We start from the raw sequence: 24036 nt of genomic DNA on the forward strand, positions 1-24036 counted from the left end.
TTGTTTTTCAAGTTGCGGAGCACGTAGTTCTATATGGCTGATATAATCGAGAAATAGAAAAGCTTAACTTAGTTACCTATATTCACTTAAATAAGCACACTGGTTGATAATAAGCGCTTACTAGGATTTTATCTATATTATTAAAGAGGGACAAGATTCTACGTTAACCTAGGCCGCTGGCTATATAATTTAAATTAATTTTGCTCGGTGCGGTGCGGTAATGTATAAAGTTGTAATAGGCGAAATATGATAGCCGGGCCTACTAGCTAAAAAAAAGCTATCTACCGGATATAAAGAGTATCTAGTTTAGAGAGAATTGAAGTTAGCTCGGAGAAAAAGTGAACAAGGAAAATACCAGAGAGAAATTTTAATGAAATTGGTTGAGCAAGGCGATCTTCTGCCGCCAGTACCGCAATGCCTCCAGCTCATAGTTGGCTGGGCCAGGCTCCCTACAATCTAGCTGCTCCATGGTCATTGGAATGAAGCTGTACGTATCGAGTATATTTTGGAGGACCGTCATAACCCTCATAGGGCCTCCGGATATTCCAGGGTTGCGAAGGGCCTCCTGGGTTGAATCGAGCAATCTAGCAACCCTGAAGAACTCCTGCCAAATGTCATGCAAGCGCACTGGAATTTCGCCGGGATAGATTACCTGTGCTTTCCTCCCAACAGCTCCTAAGAACAGCTGCAACTCGGAGATTGCCTGCTGAACCTTCGAAGACTCGGGATCTTGGCCTACGTCGAAACTGGTGCGGAGGGTGTCACTGATGATTCTACATCCGGCGAGAACGTAGGCTTGCGCCTTCCAGAACTGTTCAATGTTGACCGGGGCCATGCTCAAATAAATCGAGGTTCAAACAGATGATCAGTCTATTCTCTGCGTTTTGCTAGTAACAGGACCTAATTTTGATCGCAAGTTTTCTCCACAATGCTTGCATATTCAACGAACGATTGGAGCAGAGAGATCGACGTTTTTATGTTCGTTTAAATGACATAGTCGGTTCTTTGTGTTACCTATTAGGACCAAATTTTGAGCCCTAGACAAAGATCAAATGTTGAAATGCTTTGTTTAAGCAATGCTTTGTGCTCCAGCAGCAGTTAACTCCGTCCGGGTGTTTCTGCTAATAGGATACCAATTTATAGCCGAGGCTTACTTTCAGGTGACTGATCCTATTCGCTATAGATGACACACGTAGTTTACGCTCAATATGAGGAGAGATATCAGGCATTTCAGGTAAAACATGTCACTGTATTCGCATGTCATGTACATAGCAGATGTATGTTTCTTGAGAAAAGGTAACCAAGGGGAGGCAAAACGCAGATATCCAATCCAAAGCGAGTCAAGTTCAAAAATGCGGGGAGAAATAGCGTGGGCTATAACAAAAAAAGCCCAAGAAATCATGGTGCACAGGCAGGCAAAAAGTGATATCTGAACTGCGAAAACGAGCATAATAAGATTGGAACGCCGAGAAATACACCCCGCCCTCTCCGCCGATTTCCCACCCACGTTTTTCATGAAAATCTCACTGATTGCCATGAAAAATAAAGTTACTTCCATGCATTTAGGCCGGCCCAGGGATCATTGCTCATCGATGGTGGCTGCGATTGGGACTGAGACGATGTTCGGTGATTAGAGGGCCTGGCTTGTGCATATCCACCAGGGCCAGAGGGATGTGGACCACCGGCAGGAGGTGGGTAGTTGGTTTGCTTTGGGAGCGGGGGAGGAGGGGGAGGAACATAGCCCTGAGGAGCCACGAAGTTCGAGGTTGCACTAGTAGCAGATGTAGCCGGGCTGGCAGCAGAGCGTGAACTAGAGCGGCGAGAGTATCCAGGATGTGACTGAGGGAAGAATTGCTGGGTCGGTGGAGCAGAAATTGGAGCCCGGTAAGGATACGCCATTGGGTTATATCCATCAGACAATGGAGCAGCAGCTCCTTGTTGGAAAGGTTGACCAGGTACGTACCCCGGAGCACCGCCCATGGGCTGTCCATAGGAAACAGATGCTCTGGATCCTGGGATTCCGTGGGATGATGAACTAGGCACGACAGGAGGGTAGCGAGGTGACATTTGAGGGGACGGCCCAGGCATATACGAAGGGGCTTGGACGGCGGGCGGCGGTGACTTGGTCGGAGGAGCTAATGGAACCATGCCAGGTCCCTGGGAAGGTGAAGTTGATGACGAGCTTGGATCGGTAGATAGTCGTTCCATCAACTGGCGAAGTTTCTCACGCTCACGGTCCTCTTGCTCCGATACGCCGCTGGCCTTGTCACGTTCAATCTGGCTGAGAAGTTGGGCACCTTCGGACCGCCGATTGCCGATGAAAGTCTCAACATTCTTTTGGAGACTCTCGACATTCTCACCCATATCATGATAAAAGGTTTGAGCTTGTACTATACCAGATGAGAGCTCATTGAATGCCTCATACGCCTTCTTGTATCGAGACATCACGGAATGCCGTTGTTTAGTGATAGATTCATATTTCGACTGCTCTGATTGGACTCGTTTGTCCTGAAGCAAGGCTCCATATGTTTTGGTAAGTTCCTTCATCAAGGTTGACTGTTTATGGTTCGCTTGCAGAAGCCGATTCTGATGGGGTCTGAACTTTTCCAACTCAGCCTCGAAGAGTTGATTCTCCTGGCCAGTGATAGACTTCTTGTTCAAAATCAACACATTTGAGATATCATCATTATGAACCTGGTCAAAAGGTTAATATCATGTTATATGACAGGCAGGGGGGCTATGGCGCAATTACCTTGTCTTTGAGGTCTTTGAGAGTCTGGGCCCGATCTTGCTTAACAAGATTAAGCTTGTTCAGAATCCCCTCGATCTTCGTAATCTGCTCTGCAACCGACACACTGCTTTCATCATAGACATCATCAAGAAGGCTGCCCTCGACAGCATTGTTCACTCCGTTCTTGCCCTTGTTGAGCTTGGCTCCAGCCTTGAACATTGCTTTTTGGAAGAGTACATCGGCCTCGTCTGTCTCTCCTGCATCACGCAGGAGGTCAATATCCTCCTCATATTTCCGAAACGTGGCAGAGAGTTGAGTATCACTGGCAACAGCCTCACTGATGGTATCCCTATACGTGCGAACATCACCCCGGAGTGTGGTATTGAGACGGCTGCTTGGTTGCTGGCTCCAATCCGCTCCGTACTTGGACCGCATTTTCTCACAAACGCTCTCTTCCAGGTCCAATTGCTTAGAGCACTGATCTAATTGGTCTTGAACATCTGCTTTGCGATCTTGAAGTTCGTCAAGAGCCTGCTGGAAAGGTTTATGGCCAGCCAGTTCTGAACACCAGCGGCGGAACTCCTCATCGACTGTCATTTCTTGATCCAACCCGCCTTTCAAGATATTTAGACTGCCGGGTAGCTTCAGGTAATCTAAACTAGCAACCATTTCACCGTTGGCAATTTCAACCTTCTCGGTTTCAGCACGGATCAACTTTGCCTTCTCCTCATCATAAAGGCTGGCAGTCTCCGTGACAGACATTGGAACAAGCTTCTGGAAAATATCGGGCCCAATTATCCGCTGAATATCCTGGCCTTGATACAGCTCGCTGACTGGGATTGCCTTAGCAGCCGCAAGTTTGGGTACCGCTGACAAGCCCGCCTCGTTTGGGACAGGCTGGTGGTATATGAAATCGTTGTCCTTGGTTACTGTGACAAGCAAGGACTGTACGTTGGCAAGGTTGTGTTTGATGAGATCCACCAAGGCGCCTCCGGCTTCAGCGGGGAGATTGGAGCTTGCAGACGGGGACGAAGGGAAAGACTTGGCCCAGCTGAGTGCAGTTGAACTCTGTTTTTCGGCCATTTGCAGACGGGCAACCGCAACACCGTGCGATCCTCCTTCGCTATCCGCAATCGCCTGGTAGTAAGATGCGACCGACGCCATGTGCGAGGCCTTCGCCTGCACCACGATCGACCACACCTTGTCGAAGACGTTCTTGGTCACAAAGTCCAACATGGTTTCCGCGCCTTGTGAATACAGATAGGCTGATTGGGAAGCCAGCTTTGCAAGGAAGCCAGGCTTCTTCTTGTCCATGATTTGCTTCTCTAGAAACACCTCCTGGGCCTGCGCAAGGGTGACATGGATTAGCGTCTTAACGGTGTCCCGGTTCAGATCCGTAGACGGCGCATGCAAGAAATTCTCGTTTATATATGTAAACATTCCGGCAGATGCTTGGAAGGAGTGGTATGAGGTCTTAAGTCCAGCGTCTTCATCGCGGTTCTGGTTGGCGCCGTGACAAGACAGGACGGCAGAGATGTTAAAGATGATGGAGGCCTTTTCGTAGGCAAGGGAGTATTGGGCGGTCGATTTGTGGGTAAAGGCGTCGTACCTGAACGACAGGAGATCTTAGGATCAATCGCAAACCATCGAACGATCAACGCAGAGTGACCAGGGGTATCATACCATGTGAAAGAGATCTTGATGTGGTTCTCATCGACGGGAAACCGAAGATCCAAAAGCTCTAGCTGGCCATAATACCGATAAAGCAGATCGCGACCAGTAGCACTGTCCTTGCCCGCCCCTCTCATGTCCTGTCGGAGTCGGTTGAGTGTCGCACATTCCTGACTGTAGCGCTCCGGGTCCTCGCCATATGTATCCCGGATGTAATCTTTGAGGGGTTGGATCCAATCAATCTCGTTGGTTTGCTTCAGTGGGCACGACAGCATCGGTGACTGAACCATGGTCGGATGGTCTTTAGGGGCCCGATGCTCCCATCCAATATCAATACCGTAGGGTAGGTGCGCGAGAAGGGGCGAGAAAGATTGCACGGTGGCCTTGAGGGGCTCGGGATCCAGGCTGTGGGGTAAAGGAAGAGCGGATAGTCGGCGCCTGACGGGGGCCAGCAAGTCGGTCAATGACGTCGGTTCAAATTGACCGCCCGCAGATGCGAAACAAGACGAAGTTCAAATCGAAGGCGGAACGACAAATGTGCGCAGAAGGGAGGAGGGGGAGGAGGAAGAAGGAAGAAGGGGGAGGAGATTCGGCAAGAGGGAGAGGATGACAGGTGGGATGAGCCAGTCCAACCGGCGGTCGTGTTGTGATGGGCGCCAAAAAGCAAACCCGCACCTGCGCTCGCTGATACATTTTTGGCCCATATGGAACAGAGTCAATACATGTACTACATTGGATCATACATGTGAAATCGGAGCGCTGGATTTTGCGGGGATCGTGCCCTCAAAGATCAAAATCTATAGATTGCAGAAGTAGAGATCTTCCTAACAACTAATGCGGAATAGAGTAACATATAACATCGTCCTAATAATACAATGGTCCGCCCCACCTCCAAGGCAGAACGTCCCCCCCCCCCTGATCTCGCCGGCGCTATGACATTGGAGAAAAGAAAGTAAATACAAGCCCAAATGTGGTATAGAAATACACAGAGATTTACAGGGTTAACTCGACTTCTTCGAGTCCTTGCTGGCCTCGCCCTTCGGGTTCGAGTCTTTGGACTCCTGGGTGTTCTTGGTGTCCTTGGCTTCGGTCTTAGGAGCGTCGGTATTCTTGTCCATCAGCTTGTGCCAGACGGACTTGAGAAAGCCTTCGTTTTTGCTCGCATCGTCGCTTGTTTCGGATGGAGGACTAAAGAGGCCAGGGGACCGAAGGTTAGCGTTGACAGTCATAGAAAGAGGACACCAGGGCATATCCAGCCCGGAAGATGGAAGGAAATGAATAAAAGGAATAGAAAGATTGTCTTACCTCTCCTTGCTGAAGTTCATGGTCCGCCGGGCCGTCTTGTCGCCCATCTCATCCGCGAGGACTTCGAGAATTGTCCGTTGGTTGCCAGTCAGGTACTTCGGCATCGCAACCTTAAATTCAACCTTCAAGTCGCCTGTAGGGCTGAAGCGCCCGCGACCACCGAGTTTCTTCATGCCCATACCTGACAGCGTGATGCGATCACCAGTGCCAGTACCAGTGCTCACCTTGACCTTCACATCTTTGTCCAGAGTCGGAATCGTCACCTCACCACCCAGCAGGGCTGTAGTGAGCGGAATCGAGGCTGTGTAGAGAACATCGGATCCATTGCGGCTGAAGCGCTGATCGGGGGCGACACGAATGGTGACATAAAGATCACCACGCTGAGTACGAGAGCCAGCCGCGGCCGAGGTCCCAGTAGGTGGGGCATCGCCTTCTCCGCTCACTCGCATGCGCATGCCGTCTTCAACACCAGCAGGGATATCTATCTTGATGGTCTTGCGCTCTCGGACCACGCCATTGCCACGACAGCTGCCGCACTCCGATCCCCGGGGAACGGTCATGCCAATACCACCACAGGCGTCGCAAGTCGCAGCAACCTGGAAGCCACCCTGCATGAAATGAACACGGGTTCCGGAGCCATTGCATTGCTTGCACTGGGACCGCTTGGCTCCAGACTTAAGTCCGTCGCCCTTGCAAGTTCCGCACTCAGTCAAAGGCGTGATAACGATATCTTGTGACGTTCCCTTTGCGGAATCCATGAACGAAATGTTGCTTTGCACCTCGATGTCCTCGCCCACGAGTATTTGTTCTTGGAACGGGTTGCGTCGGCCACGAGCGCCTCGCCGAGCACCTCCGGCAAAGGCTCCAAAGAGATCCTCAAAGTTGATGTCCTGTGCAAACCCTCCGCCGAATCCAGCTCCTCCAAAGCCACCACCAAATCCACCAAAGCCACCTGCACCGGCAAACGGATTCCCTCCAGCCGCATTGGGGTCGAACCCGCCATTCTGGTCAAACGCTGCAGAGCCGAATCGATCGTAATTCTCACGTTTCTTCGCGTCGGATAGGAGTTCATAGGCCGATTGGGCCTCGGCAAACTTTTCCTTGGCATTCTCATCTTTGTTAGTATCCGGATGATACTTCTTGGCCATGCCATAGTACGCCTTCTTGATGTCACCGGCGGAGGCACCCTTGTCCACTCCGAGAACTTTGTAAGGGTCGGCTATTGCCGAGAGGGGGTGAAGTCGTATGGAAAATCTACGCGAATGGTCAATCAAAATGTTGATAAGGTATTCCAACCAGGCCCTGGGTATTCGGAAATGTCACCTACCCGAGCGGAGGGCGCGAACGACGCTCTCTTCTTGTATATCCCTTCCCTCAATCGTGTGGTGGAGGAAGCAGAGGCTGTCGCATGATAGCTTCGTTTCTGGTTTGCGGAGCAGATGGAAGAACCGGTTGTCTGCTTTGAACATGTCGGTGGTGCGCGCAGCAGGCGCGCGGGGGAGGCCCGCGGCCTTGGGGAATGCTGCGGATGGATTCATGGATAGTAATACCCGAGCGGCGGTTGGTGGATTGTGTCGAAGAGGGCCAGGCTCGGGCTTGGGGGGCTTGGGGGGAGAAGCGGATGGGGGAGTGGAAAAAGGAACGAAGGACAGGCACCCAAAAATCTCCAGTCCGCAAAGCCTAACAATGCACCAATGATCGTTCCGACCAGTCGGGGTTTCGGATTCTCCTATTGAAGAAGAGCTTTCGAGTTGGTTCGGCGGGAGACGCGGAAGAATGTCGGGCCGATCCCGAGGCAATGATGGAAGAGCTGCTTAGTAGTCGGTGCTCCGACTACGGAACTTGCTCTTCCTTGCGCTCCATTCTCCCTTCCTCCATTCTCCTGATTGTGTCTCCCCCGGAGCTGTGTGACGGGCTGCTCGAGGTTCCTAGCCATACCTTTATTCATTCCAGCCTACTTAACCTGACCCCGAACTCCCCCCGAAAGACGAAGCACGAGACACCGGTAGCATGCTCCGCGGCCAGACCCTCCCCTGGAGAGCTGCGCTCCACCAAACACCTCGTCCTCTGCTCCGCCGGCCATTTCTTGCTGCCTCAAGAAACAATGCGAGCTTTCGGTCAGCCTTAGTCTCCTCCCGCCTTTCCCGGCCTCTTGCTTCAACACCCCGCACGTTCTCTTCCAGCTCCATTCAACGGAAAGAGAAGCCCCCACCTGAGGACCAAAAAGACGACCAAGAACAGAAGAACGATGAGACACAGCACGATGAGAAAGAAACGGATCGAGCCTCTGATACTAAGAGGAAAGCTTCTGACTCGGGAAAGAGTTCCGCTCCTGAGCAAACGGGCTCTACGCGGAGAAAAGACCGGTCTTCCAATGACAAAGAACAGCGCGCATTAGCGGAAGAGGCTAAGAAGGAAGCCAAGGCGGCGGATGGAAAGGGCGATTCGGAACATACACCAGCTCCCATCCCCCCTAATAGTGGCTCAGCCGACTCGAAGCCCAGCTCGGCAAGCAGCGGCGGTAGCAGTGGCAACGATGATAATAGCAAGAAGGGGAAGAAAGGAGGCGACAAGGCACTACAAAAACCAGCTGTGCCAGATGTGTATCCGCAGGTGATGGCTATCCCCATTGCGAAGCGTCCACTGTTTCCCGGATTCTATAAGGCCATCACGATTCGGGACCCGAATGTCGCTGCTGCGATCCAGGATATGATGAAGCGAGGCCAGCCGTACGTCGGTGCGTTCCTGTTCAAGGATGATAATGCCGATGGTGACGTGATCGAAAACCTGGATGATGTTTATGATGTCGGCGTCTTCGCTCAAATTACAGCGGCGTACCCTCTTCGCGGCGAAGCTAGCGGTGTGACTGCTGTTCTATACCCCCACCGACGTATCAAGATCTCATCTTTGCTTCCCCCCAGTGAAGCTACCAAGGAAATTACTACTGACGAGAAACCGACTGAAAAACAAGGGGATGTCGTGGCCAGTTTCGAAGAAGGCGCACCGGAAAACGCGCCTAAGGACCATTACGAGCCTACCTCTTTCCTCAAAAAATACCCCGTCAGCCTAGTCAACGTGGAAAACTTGACGGAAGAGCCCTATGACAAGAAAAATGGGATTATCCGCGCTGTAACTAGTGAGATCGTGAATGTGTGCAAGGAGATTGCCACTTTGAACCCCCTGTTCCGCGATCAAATTTCCGCTTTCTACACCGACCAGTTCCCGGGGAATCTCAGTGACGAGCCCGCGAAGTTAGCCGACTTTGCCGCCGCCGTCTCAGCTGGTGAACTGCATGAAATGCAAGAAGTGCTTGAGACCATGGATATTGAGGACCGGTTACCGAAGGCACTTGTTGTTTTGAAGAAGGAATTAATGAATGCTCAGCTTCAATCGAAGATCACCAAGGACGTGGAGGCTAAGATTCAAAAGCGTCAACGTGAATATTGGCTTATGGAGCAGATGAAGGGAATCAAGAGAGAGCTTGGCATCGAGTCTGATGGCAAAGACAAGCTCGTGGAGAAGTTTAAGGAAAAGGCCGAGAAGCTTGCTATGCCAGAGGCTGTGAAGAAAGTCTTCGAAGAGGAGATTAACAAGCTGGCCCATCTCGAGCCGGCGGCCTCTGAGTTTAATGTCACCCGCAACTACCTAGATTGGTTGACTCAGATTCCTTGGGGTCAGAAGAGTGTTGAAAACTTTGGGATCAAGAATGCCGTCGGCGTCCTAGACGAGGATCACTATGGACTCAAGGATGTCAAAGACCGCATTCTCGAATTCATCGCTGTTGGCAAACTTCGTGGAACTGTGGAAGGAAAGATTCTCTGTCTTGTTGGTCCTCCTGGTGTGGGTAAGACCAGCATCGGCAAATCGGTGGCTCGTGCTCTGAACCGGCAATACTACCGTTTCTCAGTGGGCGGTTTGACCGATGTTGCCGAGATCAAGGGTCACCGACGGACCTACGTCGGTGCTCTCCCGGGACGGATCATTCAAGCTCTCAAGAAGTGTCAGACCGAGAATCCCCTGATTCTCATTGATGAAATCGATAAGATAGGCCGTGGGCACCAAGGGGATCCTTCTTCGGCCTTGCTGGAGCTTCTAGACCCCGAGCAGAACTCGTCGTTCTTAGATCACTACATGGATGTTCCGGTGGATTTGTCCAAGGTTCTCTTTGTTTGCACTGCCAACGTGACCGATACTATCCCTCGTCCCCTGTTGGACCGTATGGAGCTGATCGAACTCTCTGGTTATGTGGCTGACGAGAAGATGGCTATCGCCGAACGTTACTTGGCCCCGGCCGCCCGAGAATTGACCGGTTTGAAGGATGTCGACGTCACTCTGCAAAAGGACGCCATTGAGGAGCTGATCAAGTCCTACTGTCGGGAGAGTGGTGTTCGAAACCTGAAGAAGCAAATCGAGAAAGTGTACCGGAAGGCAGCATTCAAAATCGTTCAGGACCTAGGCGAAGAGGTGCTACCTGAGGAGGCCGCTCTGACCGAGGAGGGCAAGGCTGCCCAGGAAGAATCCAAGGAGCACGAGTCTTCTGACCCTGCCGAAACCCCCATTGAACCTGAGAAGTCGACCACCGAGACCCCGCGACTGGCTCTCAAGGTGCCCGAGAGCGTGCATCTCAGCATTGGCAAGGATACCCTGAAGGATTACGTCGGGCCCCCTGTCTTCACAGCGGACCGTCTGTACGACCGGTTCCCTCCTGGTGTCACCATGGGTCTGGCATGGACCAGTATGGGCGGAGCCGCTCTTTACGTCGAGTGTATCCTGGAGAATGCCTTAAATCATCAATCCCGCCCCGGTCTGGAGATTACGGGTAACCTGCAGAATGTCATGAAGGAATCATCCCACATTGCCTACTCCTTCGCCAAGTCCGTCATGGCGCGGCAATTCCCCGAGAATGCATTCTTTGAGAAGGCCAAGGTTCACCTGCATTGCCCCGAGGGTGCTGTTCCCAAGGATGGTACGTTACTTTTTTTGAATAAATCTCTCTTGATGTATTTGTTGATTCAGTTGTTAACGATTTATTTGCACAGGCCCCTCTGCCGGTATCACCATGGCCAGCTCCCTGCTCTCTTTGGGTCTGAACCACTCGCTTGACCCCACCGTTGCGATGACTGGCGAGTTGACAGTAACGGGCAAGGTGTTGCGCATTGGTGGTCTCCGTGAAAAAACCGTTGCAGCCCGTCGTGCCGGTGCCACCAAGATCATTTTCCCTGCGGACAACACTTCCGACTGGCTGGAACTGCCTGAGGTACGTTCTTTTCCCTTCTTTCTCTGTTCCCGTCCCCTCCGTTTTGTACTGTTTGACCAGGTCGACTAACACTAAGAACCCGCAGAACATCAAGGAGGGCATCGAAGGCCATCCAGTCAGCTGGTACTCAGAAGTCTTCGATATCTTGTTCGCCGACCTCAACCAGGACACTGCCCGTACGGTGTGGCAGAAGGCTCTGGCCAAGCCTCCTAGCCAGAAGCGCGAGCGAGACGGTGAGGATGACGAGTAAAAACGTTCCGATGTGACTTATGTGCGATCTTCTTTCATGCCTGCTCCTGTGTGGTATATATTTCTGTGTTCCTTTCCCCCATTGTTTTGATCATGTGTAGCTGTGAGTGATCTAGGGGATGTACATGGTACATTGGCGTCTTTTTCAATGTCTGGGTGTCGTCACCCGACACGGAATGCATGGACTGGCGTTGCGGGGCTCTATGTTTCGTCTTAAATATCTTTCCTTTCTTCTCGTTGTTACCTTGTATGCATGATTTGCGAAACATGCTTTGTATACCTTTGGATCCTCTCGATACTTGAATGGAATGTCGAGCGGGAAGTATACAAAGCAGGTATAAAATCATAGACTCCACTCTCCGAACCATCCCAATTGAAAGCACTGCGGACCAATGCAATAACTAGATATATCACAAATATGATTCATGGAAAGACCAATTCCTTTAAACTTCTCCGTTCTCGACAGCCCTACTACATGGACACGTCCAGTCCTGTCTGGCCCCGCGGTCCTTGTTGCTCCCAATCAGGCATGAAGTCGTTGTCAGGCCGCAACGCAGCCTCTATTTTGATCTGTGCGCGATGAATCATATCCTCCGATCTGATTTTATTTTTCCTCCTCTGCTCTTGGGATCGTGATAGATCCCAGGAATTCGTGTGATTTGATCTTTCGCAGCCCCCCCTGCAGCGTCCTTTTGCCCCCGGAGTTCTGGTGGTCGCTGTGAGACATCAAGAAGCCTTGCAGTGGATCAACGCACATCGCAACCGTTTTTTATTTTTCCGTACTTTCTTTTTTTTTCGCTTGAAATTTATTCTCGAGAACAATCGATCTCTACGGCCTCAGGCCTCGCTGATCTGACCGACTCGCGCCTCTTCTTGACCTTCTCTGCTCTTTTCGGCACCGCCTTTTCCCTTCATGCTCGCCACGACCCTCCCAGCCTCCGCGCCCATTGCAACCCGACGTTGTGTGACACGCCAGATTGAAGGTTGACCCAGCCTTCCGCGGAAGCTTTCATCTCATCTCTCCTGGAAATCCCTGACGAAGGACACCCGCGACGAGACAGGGGGTGTGATTTAAGGGGAAATCGAGGAGTCGAAGGGAATATCACTCCCGGATCAAGTTTGTGCGTCTCGTCGACCTCCCCACAGATCTGAAGCTCTCCAGCTCTCCAGGTCTTGGGAATTCCAGTTCTCTAGATTTGCCAGACCGTCTACCGAACGACCGTCGTGGGTATCGAGTCTGTGCGAGGAGAACCCCGGGTAGAATTCTCGGGGATTGTCCCCCCTCCCTCTCTCTGGTACTCTGGCCGAATCCCAGCTCAGCTCAATTTTCTTATGGCCGTTCCAGCAAGCCAGGTGTTCGAGTCGTTCCTTGCACGACAGGAGCCGTATGGCCATCTCCCTTGCCAACAGCTCCTGTAGTCCGACGCGGCTGGGCTTGCTCCCAGACGACACGGACGAAAAGGGGCCTCCGCCGAAGCAGAGCATGTGGCATCGATTGGGCCTGCGACGATGGCTGGGCCGCGACGATCGAGACTCAGATCGAGACCGGCTCGAGACCTCCTCGTCTCCCCACAACATCAACAGCCTCAACAACCTCCACAACCGCAATTCAGTACCTCCCAACCCCCATCTCCGTTCCTCCTCCGCCAATAGCAACAATCGGCACACCAAACACGACAACCTGACCCGTCGACTCTCCCGCAAAGTGGGCGTCGGCCTGCCCCGTTCGACCACCTTCAAACGCCAGAATTCCGAACGGCGAGATCGATTGACACCCTTCGAGGCGGACCACCGCCGTACAGTCTCTGCCGACCGCCGTCCGTCGAGTGCCCAAAGTACCAGAACCCGGTCTCCACTGCCAGCCGTGGACCCGCGACTATCCGCACCAGAGGTTCAGTGGCTCGGCCCGACGCCCGCAACCACGGTCGACGAGTTCCCTGACACGGCTTCAAACGATGAGCCCAGTGTTCATGCCCATTGGGAGGACTCTTACCCCGATCTGACGATCACGTCGGCCCCAGAAGTGGAGGCTGAATCAGAACGGGGTGAAAGGGGGCAACAGGAGCCAGGGTCAGAACCGGTGCCGGTGCAGCAACAAGAACAGCAACAGCAACAGGTCGAGGAGGAATCGATAGACCCGCCCGCACCAGAGCCGGTGCAGGACATCCTCGATATGGAGCTAGACCAACGATGGATCCTCAATCTAAGCATGCACTTTCGAGACCGCTCTGAGCGTGAAAAATTCTTCATTACCTATGCTGAAACCCCGACCCGATGGCGCCGGGTTACAATCTCGTGTGATTATCGTGATGCACCGCCCGACTCGCTCGAGCAGGACCTGAAGGAACTCCGCTACCAACGCGATAAATCCGCCCGTATATACGAGTCAATTAGGGAATCTCTCCCCGAAATTCAATTCTACGACACCGTCACCAATCTTAAAGTTGAGACACGCGATGGTCGCCTACATGTCCATGTCACCGAAGACGTTAATGAGACAATCCCCTACCCGCCCATTTCGAGTATCGGGCACCTGCGAGGCGCCCGGTGCGTCCCTGAGCATTTTTTACACTTCGATGCCCATCTCTCGGGATTTGTCTACAAGGTCCAACTAGGAGGACGGGCTTATATCAAGAAGGAAATCCCCGGCCCAGACACGGTCGATGAATTTCTATACGAGATCAATGCTCTTCATGCACTCAACGGCGCTCCCAATGTTATCCGCGTGGAAGCAATTGTAGTGGACGAGCGACAGCAGGTAGTGAAGGGCTTACTGATCAGCTATGCCGAGCAAGGAGCGCTGGTCGACATTTTATACGAGCGACGGGGGCAAATCTCCTTTGCGAGACGAGAGCGCTGGGCCAAACAGATCGTGCAAGGTCTCTGCGAGATCCACGAATCAGGCTACGTCCAGGGAGACTTCACACTATCAAACATTGTGGTAGATGCAGAGGATAACGCGCACATTATCGACATTAATCGAAGAGGCTGTCCCGTTGGGTGGGAGCCGCCTGAAATTGCAGCAAAGATCGAGAGTAACCAGCGCATTTCGATGTATATTGGTGTCAAGACAGATCTGTATCAACTCGGCATGACTCTTTGGGCCTTGGCGATGGGGGAAGACGAGCCCGAGCGACAACCTCGCCCCTTGTTTCTCGGTCACGACGCAAATGTACCAGACTATTATCGGCGTCTGGTTGATATCTGTCTCAGCCCGAGTCCTCGTCACAGACTGGCCGCAAAAGAACTACTTCATTTCTTCCCCGCAGGTCTCTTGTCAAGACAATCCTTACCCGTTCGTCAAGCCCCAGCGACATACGGCAGCTACGAACGAACACTGGCACCCCTCGTCACAAAAACGAATTACGCCGATCCTTTACCCATGGTAGTCTCGCCCGATCAACTCACTTCGAGGGACTTGTCCGAGCAGAAGTACTCAGATACAAACCGAGGCGAAGCGCCACATTCTACTTTCTCTGGCATTCATGATCAAGAGAAACGATCGACCCTCACACTTGCCGAATCAAATGGAGATGCCTTTCCGTCGCGACATTCATCTGCATCAACCTTGAACCACCCAGAACCCCCGAGGGGTGACAAATCCTGGGATCAAGATGATTTATCTCGCGGCCATATTGCATCCGATATGCCTGCAGACCACCAAAAAATACAAAATGCCGTTCCAAGCTTCTGGGCGCACGCTATGAGCAACAGCCCTGAGAACAGTGTATCGGAGCAGCAGCCCCATTTTATCGAATCACCAACTGCCTGCGAAGACTATCCGGAAAGAGGTTCGCCAAATTCTGAAGATTCGATGACTTCAATGCCAGCCGCTCCCGTTCAGGTGCCTGTCAGTTCTCAGAACAAGAAGCCTCGAGATTCAGTGTCAGAAATTTTGAACAAAGAGGACCAAAAATATGACATCAAGACCAAAAGCGTCAGCTTTGACTCTCCGGATAGGGGCCTTTCGCATTCGACCCCATCTCTGCTGCTCTCGGCCCTGCCCATCAACCCCGCCCTGCGCAGCTCTTCTCGCAGATCACTCCCTGCAGATACGACAAAAACAAAATTGCGGAACGAAGATGGTGGCAGATATATCACATCTCTTACCGAATCACAACTACCCATCAATCCTGCACTAGGCATCTTCCAACGACGACAATTCCCTCTTTCCACCAAACCCCTTCAACCGCCCTTTCCGTCTGCCACCCAACCAGAGTCTTTCCGACAAAAGCTCATTTCCTTCCTCTCCGACTCCCGACTCCCCATCAATCCGGGCTTTAAAGACAAATTTACGAACATGGCCTGAGCCTGTTTCCCTCAACGCTATCACCTCTGTTTCCAGCGCGCGACCCAGTCCTTTTCGATGACATGAACCTCAGATTCTTTCCGGTCCCCCGCTATATTCCATGGGGACCGAGTGCTCGATACCCTCTTCGTTTCTCGCTTGTACAGTTCCCCCACATCATTGTCTAAATTTCCAAGCCCAGCGTCTTTCCCAAGGCATATGCACCGATGGCGCATGCCGGCGAACCTTCGGCGTCCAAAAAGTCTTTTATTTTAGCATTCTTCTGGTGAAATTTTGATTTAATTACACTTTTTGGTTTTGATTTTGGTTGTCTGCTTTCGCGAATCTCTTTGCCACCCGATGCCTGTCTCTTTCGCGTTCTCTACATCATGCACTTTTTTCCAATCTTTGCCTTTCTCTATACGGGGGATTTTGTCTTTAATGTTACTTGGCGTTGCTGCAAGGGCTGTTTGATTATATTCTGCTCAAGCTTCCTGCCTTCCCTTCTTGCCTCTCTTTTTTGGCTGATATGGCTGTATTATTTCCCCATTATTGATTACTTGCAATGCACTTCTTCGAGAAAGACTGCTATGCGTTTCTTTCAGTATTGAGTAGAGGTTCTTCTGGGATGAGTCTATGGAAATGTGGGTATATAGTATAAGACCGCTGGCGTACATTAGCCTCAATTTCCACGAACAAAGGACTCGAAGCTCTCCCTCCAGGTATCGGCAGTTGGCCCTAATCCTCTTCCAATCAGCACGATTTTACACTGAACAACCGACGTCTCATCTCCATTGCTTTGGGTTGGCTCCGAATCTCGAATCTCGAAGACATCCCGTACGGCTTGGATAATTTTATTCGAGCCGTCCTCCAAGCGCAAGATCCCTTTAAGACGGTGAATCTCGAAGTCTGTGGGATACGTCTGGGTTGTCCCATTAGCTGGTACTGGGAATGTTGACTCCCAGAGTACAGACTGCAGCCATGAATCGACCTTGGATACTTTATCAGCTGGAATCGGAGGGGTGACGACAGCGACAGTTGAGATTGCCTGTCATGGCCAGAATTAGCAGTCAGCAACAAAAGAAGAAAAGAAAATCAGAATTAGACAGATGGACGTGTTCATACGGGATCAATATGGCTATGGCCCTTCTTACTGAAGTCCAAATCTGCTAAATGGTCATAGGCATGTAGATCCAGAACAACGCCTTCAATTTGCGGCGTACGGCTGTGGTCTGTAACGTGGATCTTTGCCACGCTATTAATAGCAGAAATTCGATCCCGCACGGCTTCCAGCTCATCCGGGGTGACGAGATCCGTCTTGTTCAGAATTATGACGTCTGCGTGAGAAATCTGCATGTGGGCCATAGATAGTACTGGCCCAGAGCCGTGGTCATGGTCATGGTCGTCGTTATGAGAGTCGGCTTTTTCTTCCGGGGTAGGCTCATCCAGCAGGTGCATAATATTCTTGGCATCGACTAGGGTGACAATGCCATCCAGATAGATAGAGCTCCCGAGGCCCTCGTCCATCCAAAATACTGGAGCGATGTTACCCGGGTCTGCGAGACCCGTCGTTTCAAGCAGAATATAGTCAAATGTACCTCGGCGTTCCATGAGTGATTCCAGGGCCATTACACCAGTATCTCTGCAAGATCATGTCAGTCTTTGTAAAAGCTGGAACAAGGTCGAGGGTAAGAGAGAGCTGTTGCGGTGCGTACTTGACGGAACAGCAGATACAACCGTTCCCGACTTCCATCCACTCGGTGACTTCTTGGCCACCCTGGTTCACCGTGAGGGGTTTCTCAATATCCGATGCTATGGAGGAGACGGATGTCAGAGATTTTTGCTGCGATGATTCTCATCGAAGACAAGCCTTACAATCTCCAAATTCTATGCTTTTGTCAGTATGCTTGATTCCAATTAGAGTGGAGATAAAAAAGACAAACCATTCATGATCACAGCAATCTTCTTGCCATGTTTCTCTTTTAGGATATAATTCAATAGAGTGGTTTTTCCAGCGCCCAGATAACCTATTATGGAAATTTTAGCCTCAAGTACTACGTCTTTAATTCTCAAATCATACCAGTAACGAGCGTGATAGGGACTCGAGGCGTCGATTCTTCCTCTATAACGGGTTGTTCTACTGGCATCGTCGACACATCAATAAGCTCTGGGGGCGCATCGCCATCTTCAATATTGGTCGACATATTTCAGGTATTTCCAGAGCTCGGATACTCAGAACAGATCAAAATGCGCCTCTGCTGTCCAATTTATAGTCAACATAGGCGGCGGCGCCAAAGGGAAGAAAACGGCGGATGACGTTGTTGCCCAGAACGGATACTAGGGCTTAGGGTACGGCCGGTCAGTTGTTTGTTGCCAGCTTATCTACGACAGCGGCAGCTGGACAGAAGACAAACAGAGTATGCTCTGCTAGTCATTGTCCCTCTGATCGACTCGTGCGGTCGCGGAGATTTATTTCACTCCTTTTTTGGTCGCACACTCACACTCGTTTCCACTTCGCGTCTTCTCACCAAATCTCCTCGTTCTTTCCATCTACGCGCCATGACGACTGCCGGAGTCTCCCCGTCTAGCTCCCCCCGTCTTCCTAGTCCGCCCCCATTCACAGAGGTCCAGATAGGACCTCAGTCACCATCTATTGGCGAGTCATTTGGTCGAGATGCCGATCAACTTCTTGGAGATGCAGCCGGTGATGGCGATGGCTCGACGCGCCGTATTCGACCAGGCACCAAAGCCGCCGACATGGCGTTTGGTCCGCCTCTGATTCCTCTTGCACAGGTATGTGAACACTCCGCTGGCTCCCACCTGCACCATTGCTGACTCGTACAGCTTGACTCTCCATTCCAGCTCCAAGAACATCTTAAGGCGCTATACCATCACTTCACGAAACCCGAAGGATCAGACACCGTGGTCCCAATTAACCGCCAAGTCGCCATCCAGCTCGCTGAACCTCCGGAGGGAGTGGATCGATCCCTCTGGCTTTATGAACTATGTCGGTTCCTCACAATGAAAGTTAACAACCTCATCATTGCCTTTTTTGCTGAGAACCCGCCATGCTCATCCCAGACATGCCCGGAAATGCGAGCTTCGGAATGGCAGTATCTCTGCGCTGTGCATGACCCACCTAAGTCATGTTGTGCAATCGATTACTGTTGCCATACCCTCGATTGGGCCACCAACACGCTCACCTCACCTAAGTACTTCCCCAGTCGCCTCACGCTAGGGGCTGAGGGCTCCGGGGGACCGCAAGCCAGCATGCGACACCTCACCAACATCTTCCGCCGCCTCTACCGTATCTTCGCACACGCTTGGTTCCAACATCGTGATGTCTTCTGGGAGGTGGAAGGCCACGACGGTCTGTATGTCTTCTTCAAGACTGTCTGCGACCTGTTTAGCTTAATTCCCGAGGACAACTACACCATTCCCCCAGAGGCAGAAGGCCCAGATGCTTTTCAGCCCAAGCCAGAGGAATATACCGATAATAAGCGATTGACCATTCTGCGGAAGGAAAATGAGGAACCTTTCAATAGCAGTGTTGAGGGCGTGGACCCAGCCATCAGCACAGGTGCTACCACTCGTCGTCACAAGCATAGCCCATCAACTGGATCACGCGTTTCAACCATCACTGAGAGTGCAGAGGATCCAGACGAGCTCCCCCGGGTTGCTGCCCCGCTACGTGAAGTCATGAAGGAATCACCCGAGCCCGATTCCCAGGCAACTGTCACCATCGAGGCACCTGCCGAAGAGGCCAGTGAGACCGAAAACACCGAGGAGACAAAGGAAGCTGAGGGGTCAATTAAGAAAAATGAACAGCCAAGCACCAATGAAGAGGCCTCCGAGGCTACTCTTCCCGAGGTAAACGCCACCCCGGAGACACACTCAGCAGATGATGTGCTGGTGACGACCAAAGCAATCGAGCCAAAGGAGAGTGAACAAGAAAGCTTAGATACCCCCACCGAGGCCTCTGAGAAGACGGAGGCGATCCCTGAAACTGATGATGTGACCACGGCCTCTATTGAAGAAGAAAAGGAAGATCTTCCTACAGAATCGGAGCCTAAGTCTGAACCCGAGCCCAAACAGCAGACTGAGTCCTGAGGATGTATAGCTCTTTGTTGATTTCCATTCCCTTCTCCGTTCATATCCCGCACCAAACGTCTATTCTTGGCCAGGCGTTATTATGTATGTCTATTAATTGTAATATAGTTTCTTCAGGATGTTCATCATGGTCAATGTTAATGATACCCATTTTCCTGACGTATGGCTTAATATAATTCAGGACTTCTAGTGAGAACTATATAAATGGCATCGGACATGTTTTGGCTTGAAAGATTGTATCACTAAATATTCTGCTGGTATAATCCAATTTCATCACTCAACGCTCTCTGTAGCCAGGCGGTCAGAACATTTCGGGGAGGCGGTCTATTCAGTTAGTCCCTCCTAAATCCGCGTTCCTTACTCAGTCGGTCACGGTCCCTCATCTCTTCTGCAACCCCCGATAAGCGCCTTATCAGTTGGCGCTCCGGCATCACCTTGTCCTTCCCTATCAGCGCTTGATGTCAGTCAATTGCTCTGGAAATATGTCAGCAGTCAAAGTCGCTTCTGCCCCGGTCTATTTCGGATCATTTCTCGTGACACCTCAGGTAACTAGCTCCTACCTACTCTACCTATTAATCTCAATTGTCCCGAAACCCTCCGATGTTGACTCGAGCGGGTAAACAGGTCTTCTTTCAAACGCCACTATCCTTTGCGCTTGTTAACCTTAAGCCAATATTACCGGGCCATGTGCTCGTCTCACCACGCCGTGTTGTCCCCCGTGTCTCAGACCTCACAGCGGACGAAACTGCCGATCTCTTCTTGACAGTCCGGCGCGTAGGCCGAATGGTGGAGCGAGTATACGGCGCCTCGAGTCTTAACATTGCGGTACAAGACGGCATAGATGCTGGTCAAAGCGTTCCCCATGTACACGCTCATATAATTCCCCGAAAGCCGGCAGATCTGAATCACCGCGGCGGCACGGATGCTGTCTACGACATGTTAGATGGAGAGGAGGGCGATGTTGGCAAGGCGCTTAGAGAGGCTGATGCCATAGCAGCAGATAGACCGAGGACAAGGACCCGGTTCCCCGTGGTAGATAACGAAAAGCGCCAGCCTCGTACTGCAGAGGACATGAAGGCAGAAGCTGACAAGCTGGCGCACGAGATGGAGCAAGAGCCACTGGACTAAGGATCAATTCCCAGTCGTAACTATGTACACTACGAAACTAGAGCGAGCAAAGCAATAGAGCAATCAATGCAAGTCAAATGCATTCTAAAGGAAACCCGAAAGGCCATGTACAGCTATGCACCGTCCTGCGTGAACACCTCGGTCCTCGTCCCAACTCTATGGTATCTAAGGTACCTCCCAAAAAATAAACAAATTGAAGACAACCATAAAAAAACGCCCTTCAACCCCATGGTTCTAGCAGAATGTTCACTTATCCTGTCGATCTTCTAGGTAGAAATCACCCACGTTGTGGGCGCTCTTTGACGATCTGCTCGGCCCAGGCTTTCATTTCGGGCAACTGGATGCGGCTAGCGACATGTTGGAACTCGGACAAGTCGACCTTGTGAGAGCGCTCGTACTCCACCATCTGAAGTAGGAGCTCCATCTTATCAACGTCATGCACGAAATGAGCTTCCAGTGTCTCATTATCTTCATACTCTTGGAACACACGCTTCATCTCCTGGGCAGACACTGCACCTCCGGGGACCTTGCCCAAGAGGGCGTCGGTGATGTAGTCCATAACGGCAGCCTCACGGCGCGCCTTTTCAGACTTGGTGACATCCTTATCCACAGGTGTGATATCACCGACCAGCGACTCAGCCATGTCGTGGACCAGAGCCATCTTGGTGCAATGCGGAATGTTGAGCTTGGATGCCAGCTCCTGCGGGGCAAACATCGTCATGATCGACATCCGATACATGTGGTCGGAGATGGACTCGCCATCAATCCCAAAGCGCCGCCAACCTTCGCGCTTGGTGGTCTTGAGGCGCTCGAGCAGGTGAAAGAAGGGAATAGGTGAAGTCGTGTTCTCCTCCGGCGGGTGGGGGAGAGTAGAAAGCACTGTAGAAAGCCGTAATGGTCAGTTAAGCCGCTTTCCATGTGGAACGAAAGAGGTCCTACCAGTGTGCGGAGTCCATGAAGAGTTGTCGGAACCCATGGCTGCAACGAGGAGAGAGGAGATGGTCAAACAAGCAAGTTGGAAGGAGAGTGAAAAGAAAGTGAACCAAACAGACTCGAACCGCCAGCGCGGGTCCCGCGACCAGGGCGGGCGGCTACCACTGATAGTCGCGGCAAACAGTGCAAACCCCCGTTATCGCTGTTGACATTCCGCCGCGGTTTACTAACATACGCCCTCCATTCGCTCGCGCAGCAACATGGCTGCCTCGAGGCCCGCACGGCCAAAGCCCCTGGATTGGTCGTGTCCGCCGCATCTGGCGGTCTTCATTCGCAACTTGAAACTCCTCCATCTGGACCAGCGCGAGGACTGGCCCGATATCACCCTCCGCGCACTATCTCCGTCGTCGCAGAACCAACGCCAGCGAATTCGCCTGATAGAATGGTCCCTGTACTATCTTTTTACGATTTGGGATCCTGAGGGTGCGCAGAATGTACTGTGTCATTTCACTCACTAGAAAACAGAAACCTTGACGCTAATGTCTTCTTAGAAACTCCGTCCCTTTTTCCCACCGCTAGAACCCCTGCAATCTGTCAACCTTCGCGCAGCTCTCTTCCGTGTCCTGAGCGACTTGAAGAAAAATGGCGATCTCGGGCGAGAAACTATCCTGCGCAAAACCATGCTGGATGACTGCAAAGGAGAGAAGTTTGACGAGTTACTTGCAATCTTCTCCACCGCTGTCTTGCGCAAGTTGGTGGCCGTCTCCGCATCCGAAATGCTTTGGAACTCTGCCATGGCAATTTCCACCGCCTCCTCGATATCTCCAACGGATTACCAGAATATCTTTCCTCTGATTCTAGCTCATCAAGTATCCCTCAATGCGACGGGGGCACGCCGCACCAGAGTACAGCAAACTTACGAGCAATTTTCGCAACTCCTCAATGATAAGAAAGTCGAGCTTACAGAACGTGCGAGTAAAGAGACAACTCACGACACAAATCTCCCGCTAGGAGACTCGAAATCTTTGGCGAACGAGCTCCGGACAAATTGGCTGGGTAGCGAGGAATGGGCTACCGCCCTGCTTGATGGCGGAGCGCAAAGCAGCACCGACGCTTTCCTAGAACTTCCATTCAAGCAGGCATGGGCTCGAGCGACAGAGTCTACGGTGGACGATCTCAGCAGTAGTAGTGAGCCAGACCCGGTGGTTGATCTAGAGGCCCGGATTCTCCGGCTCAGAGCTCGGCTACGTCGGTGGCATGAATACAACGATTCCCTTCGAAAGCAGCGGGATGGTGAAGCTGGCACAACAGGCATGGAAAGTCAAGAGTCTCAGCTGCTGTTCCGTGGTCATCAGACTCTTTCGGTGGCGAGTTTATCTAAGACTGTGCGCGAGTCTGGACCCCGCGAGAGAACACTGAACGGGGTGGATAAATCTTTCATGTCGATTGTTGACGAAGCTATCAATCGCATCAATGGAAAGCCCATAGCAACCAACAAGAAATTCATATCTAAGGAATTTTTGGAGAAAGAATCAGCACCAGTCTCAGCGGATACCCATGCGCTACTACCTACAAAAGAACCAGTGCTGGACAGGTATCAAGCTCCAGATCCTCCAGCCGGAGCCGATTCTCCAGATACACCTGTTCAGCACACCATCGAGACTCGCACTTCGTCTCCTCCAATTGTCCGGCTCTCGCCAAACCAAGACCCAGAAATACACGATAGACCAGACCCAGAACCCCTAAAGCCGTCAACTTTAAACTATACATTGGTTGAACGCACCCGCAAATCAATGTCTCTTATCCCACCTCTTCCAGCTCACGAGGCACAACCCCGTCCTCGCCAGCGTCGTGGCCCGCGTCAATCATTCCCTATCAACCAGTTTGAGACACCGCGGAAGCAATATCGTCCAGGCACCATCGCCCGTTCCGGTGCATCTACGCCTCAAGACAAACTGTTCGAAGAGGATGCAGACTACGCGAGCGTGTTCAAATCACGCCCGCGTGTGGCACACAGTCCTATCTCATCTCCAGCTGTACATGTGAGTCCTTCACTGGATGAGGAGGACTTTGAACTCGAATACGATGAAGAAGATTTGAGGGAGATAGATTCACCACTCGTTGCCTCGAGATTTAGAGCTTGAGTGTGAAAAAATATTGTTAAATAGAGCAAACAGCACATAGATAATTAATTGTCAATTCCTTTTTTGCTTGCTCTAGTCAAGTCTATTTTTCCGATCTTAAATTACACATCGGTCTAAAACGTATCTCTTTCACTAATCAAATAAGACATAGAAGCTGAATCGGTGGTTAAGATCACATCTTTTCTCCAGCACTCTCAGTTTGACCACATTTCAATGCCAT

At 51.5% G+C, this 24036-nt stretch overlaps 10 protein-coding genes across 10 annotated transcripts; 5 read left to right on the forward strand and 5 right to left on the reverse strand.

The window, feature by feature from the left end:
• Positions 1 to 367: 367 nt before the first annotated feature.
• On the reverse strand, positions 368 to 835 carry N7462_011172 (uncharacterized protein; the record flags this gene model as incomplete). The annotated part of the gene is made up of 1 exon (XM_057082886.1): positions 368 to 835. One exon carries the CDS (start codon positions 833 to 835, stop codon positions 368 to 370), a length of 468 nt encoding a protein of 155 aa, XP_056928241.1.
• A 713-nt stretch (positions 836 to 1548) lies between these two features.
• Positions 1549 to 4692, reverse strand: bro1 (putative signal transduction protein BroA; the record flags this gene model as incomplete). Its single annotated transcript, XM_057082887.1, has 3 exons — positions 1549 to 2694; positions 2753 to 4340; positions 4415 to 4692. 3 exons carry the CDS (start codon positions 4690 to 4692, stop codon positions 1549 to 1551), a joined length of 3012 nt encoding a protein of 1003 aa, XP_056928242.1.
• A 711-nt stretch (positions 4693 to 5403) lies between these two features.
• Positions 5404 to 7245, reverse strand: N7462_011174 (putative mitochondrial DnaJ chaperone (Mdj1); the record flags this gene model as incomplete). Its single annotated transcript, XM_057082888.1, has 3 exons — positions 5404 to 5590; positions 5708 to 6961; positions 7031 to 7245. The coding sequence occupies 3 exons, from the start codon at positions 7243 to 7245 to the stop codon at positions 5404 to 5406; spliced, it is 1656 nt and encodes a 551-aa protein (XP_056928243.1).
• A 472-nt stretch (positions 7246 to 7717) lies between these two features.
• Positions 7718 to 11214, forward strand: N7462_011175 (endopeptidase La; the record flags this gene model as incomplete). Its single annotated transcript, XM_057082889.1, has 3 exons — positions 7718 to 10673; positions 10747 to 10964; positions 11050 to 11214. 3 exons carry the CDS (start codon positions 7718 to 7720, stop codon positions 11212 to 11214), a joined length of 3339 nt encoding a protein of 1112 aa, XP_056928244.1.
• A 1386-nt stretch (positions 11215 to 12600) lies between these two features.
• Positions 12601 to 15522, forward strand: N7462_011176 (protein kinase family protein; the record flags this gene model as incomplete). Its single annotated transcript, XM_057082890.1, has 1 exon — positions 12601 to 15522. The coding sequence occupies one exon, from the start codon at positions 12601 to 12603 to the stop codon at positions 15520 to 15522; it is 2922 nt and encodes a 973-aa protein (XP_056928245.1).
• Positions 15523 to 16183: 661 nt separating this feature from the next.
• Positions 16184 to 17705, reverse strand: N7462_011177 (CobW family GTP-binding protein; the record flags this gene model as incomplete). Its single annotated transcript, XM_057082891.1, has 6 exons — positions 16184 to 16549; positions 16627 to 17143; positions 17217 to 17313; positions 17377 to 17388; positions 17445 to 17528; positions 17582 to 17705. 6 exons carry the CDS (start codon positions 17703 to 17705, stop codon positions 16184 to 16186), a joined length of 1200 nt encoding a protein of 399 aa, XP_056928246.1.
• Positions 17706 to 18060: 355 nt separating this feature from the next.
• On the forward strand, positions 18061 to 19611 carry N7462_011178 (Mob1 family protein; the record flags this gene model as incomplete). The annotated part of the gene is made up of 2 exons (XM_057082892.1): positions 18061 to 18294; positions 18346 to 19611. 2 exons carry the CDS (start codon positions 18061 to 18063, stop codon positions 19609 to 19611), a joined length of 1500 nt encoding a protein of 499 aa, XP_056928247.1.
• A 482-nt stretch (positions 19612 to 20093) lies between these two features.
• Positions 20094 to 20739, forward strand: N7462_011179 (HIT family protein; the record flags this gene model as incomplete). Its single annotated transcript, XM_057082893.1, has 2 exons — positions 20094 to 20156; positions 20236 to 20739. 2 exons carry the CDS (start codon positions 20094 to 20096, stop codon positions 20737 to 20739), a joined length of 567 nt encoding a protein of 188 aa, XP_056928248.1.
• A 277-nt stretch (positions 20740 to 21016) lies between these two features.
• On the reverse strand, positions 21017 to 21715 carry N7462_011180 (HD domain-containing protein; the record flags this gene model as incomplete). The annotated part of the gene is made up of 2 exons (XM_057082894.1): positions 21017 to 21618; positions 21679 to 21715. The coding sequence occupies 2 exons, from the start codon at positions 21713 to 21715 to the stop codon at positions 21017 to 21019; spliced, it is 639 nt and encodes a 212-aa protein (XP_056928249.1).
• Positions 21716 to 21932: 217 nt separating this feature from the next.
• Positions 21933 to 23816, forward strand: N7462_011181 (uncharacterized protein; the record flags this gene model as incomplete). Its single annotated transcript, XM_057082895.1, has 2 exons — positions 21933 to 22166; positions 22224 to 23816. The coding sequence occupies 2 exons, from the start codon at positions 21933 to 21935 to the stop codon at positions 23814 to 23816; spliced, it is 1827 nt and encodes a 608-aa protein (XP_056928250.1).
• Between the last annotated feature and the right edge of the window lie 220 nt (positions 23817 to 24036).

Source organism: Penicillium macrosclerotiorum (genome assembly GCF_028827735.1).
Source record: "Penicillium macrosclerotiorum strain IBT 26536 chromosome Unknown utg000011l_segment0_segment0, whole genome shotgun sequence".
Taxonomy (NCBI): Eukaryota; Fungi; Ascomycota; class Eurotiomycetes; order Eurotiales; family Aspergillaceae; genus Penicillium; species Penicillium macrosclerotiorum.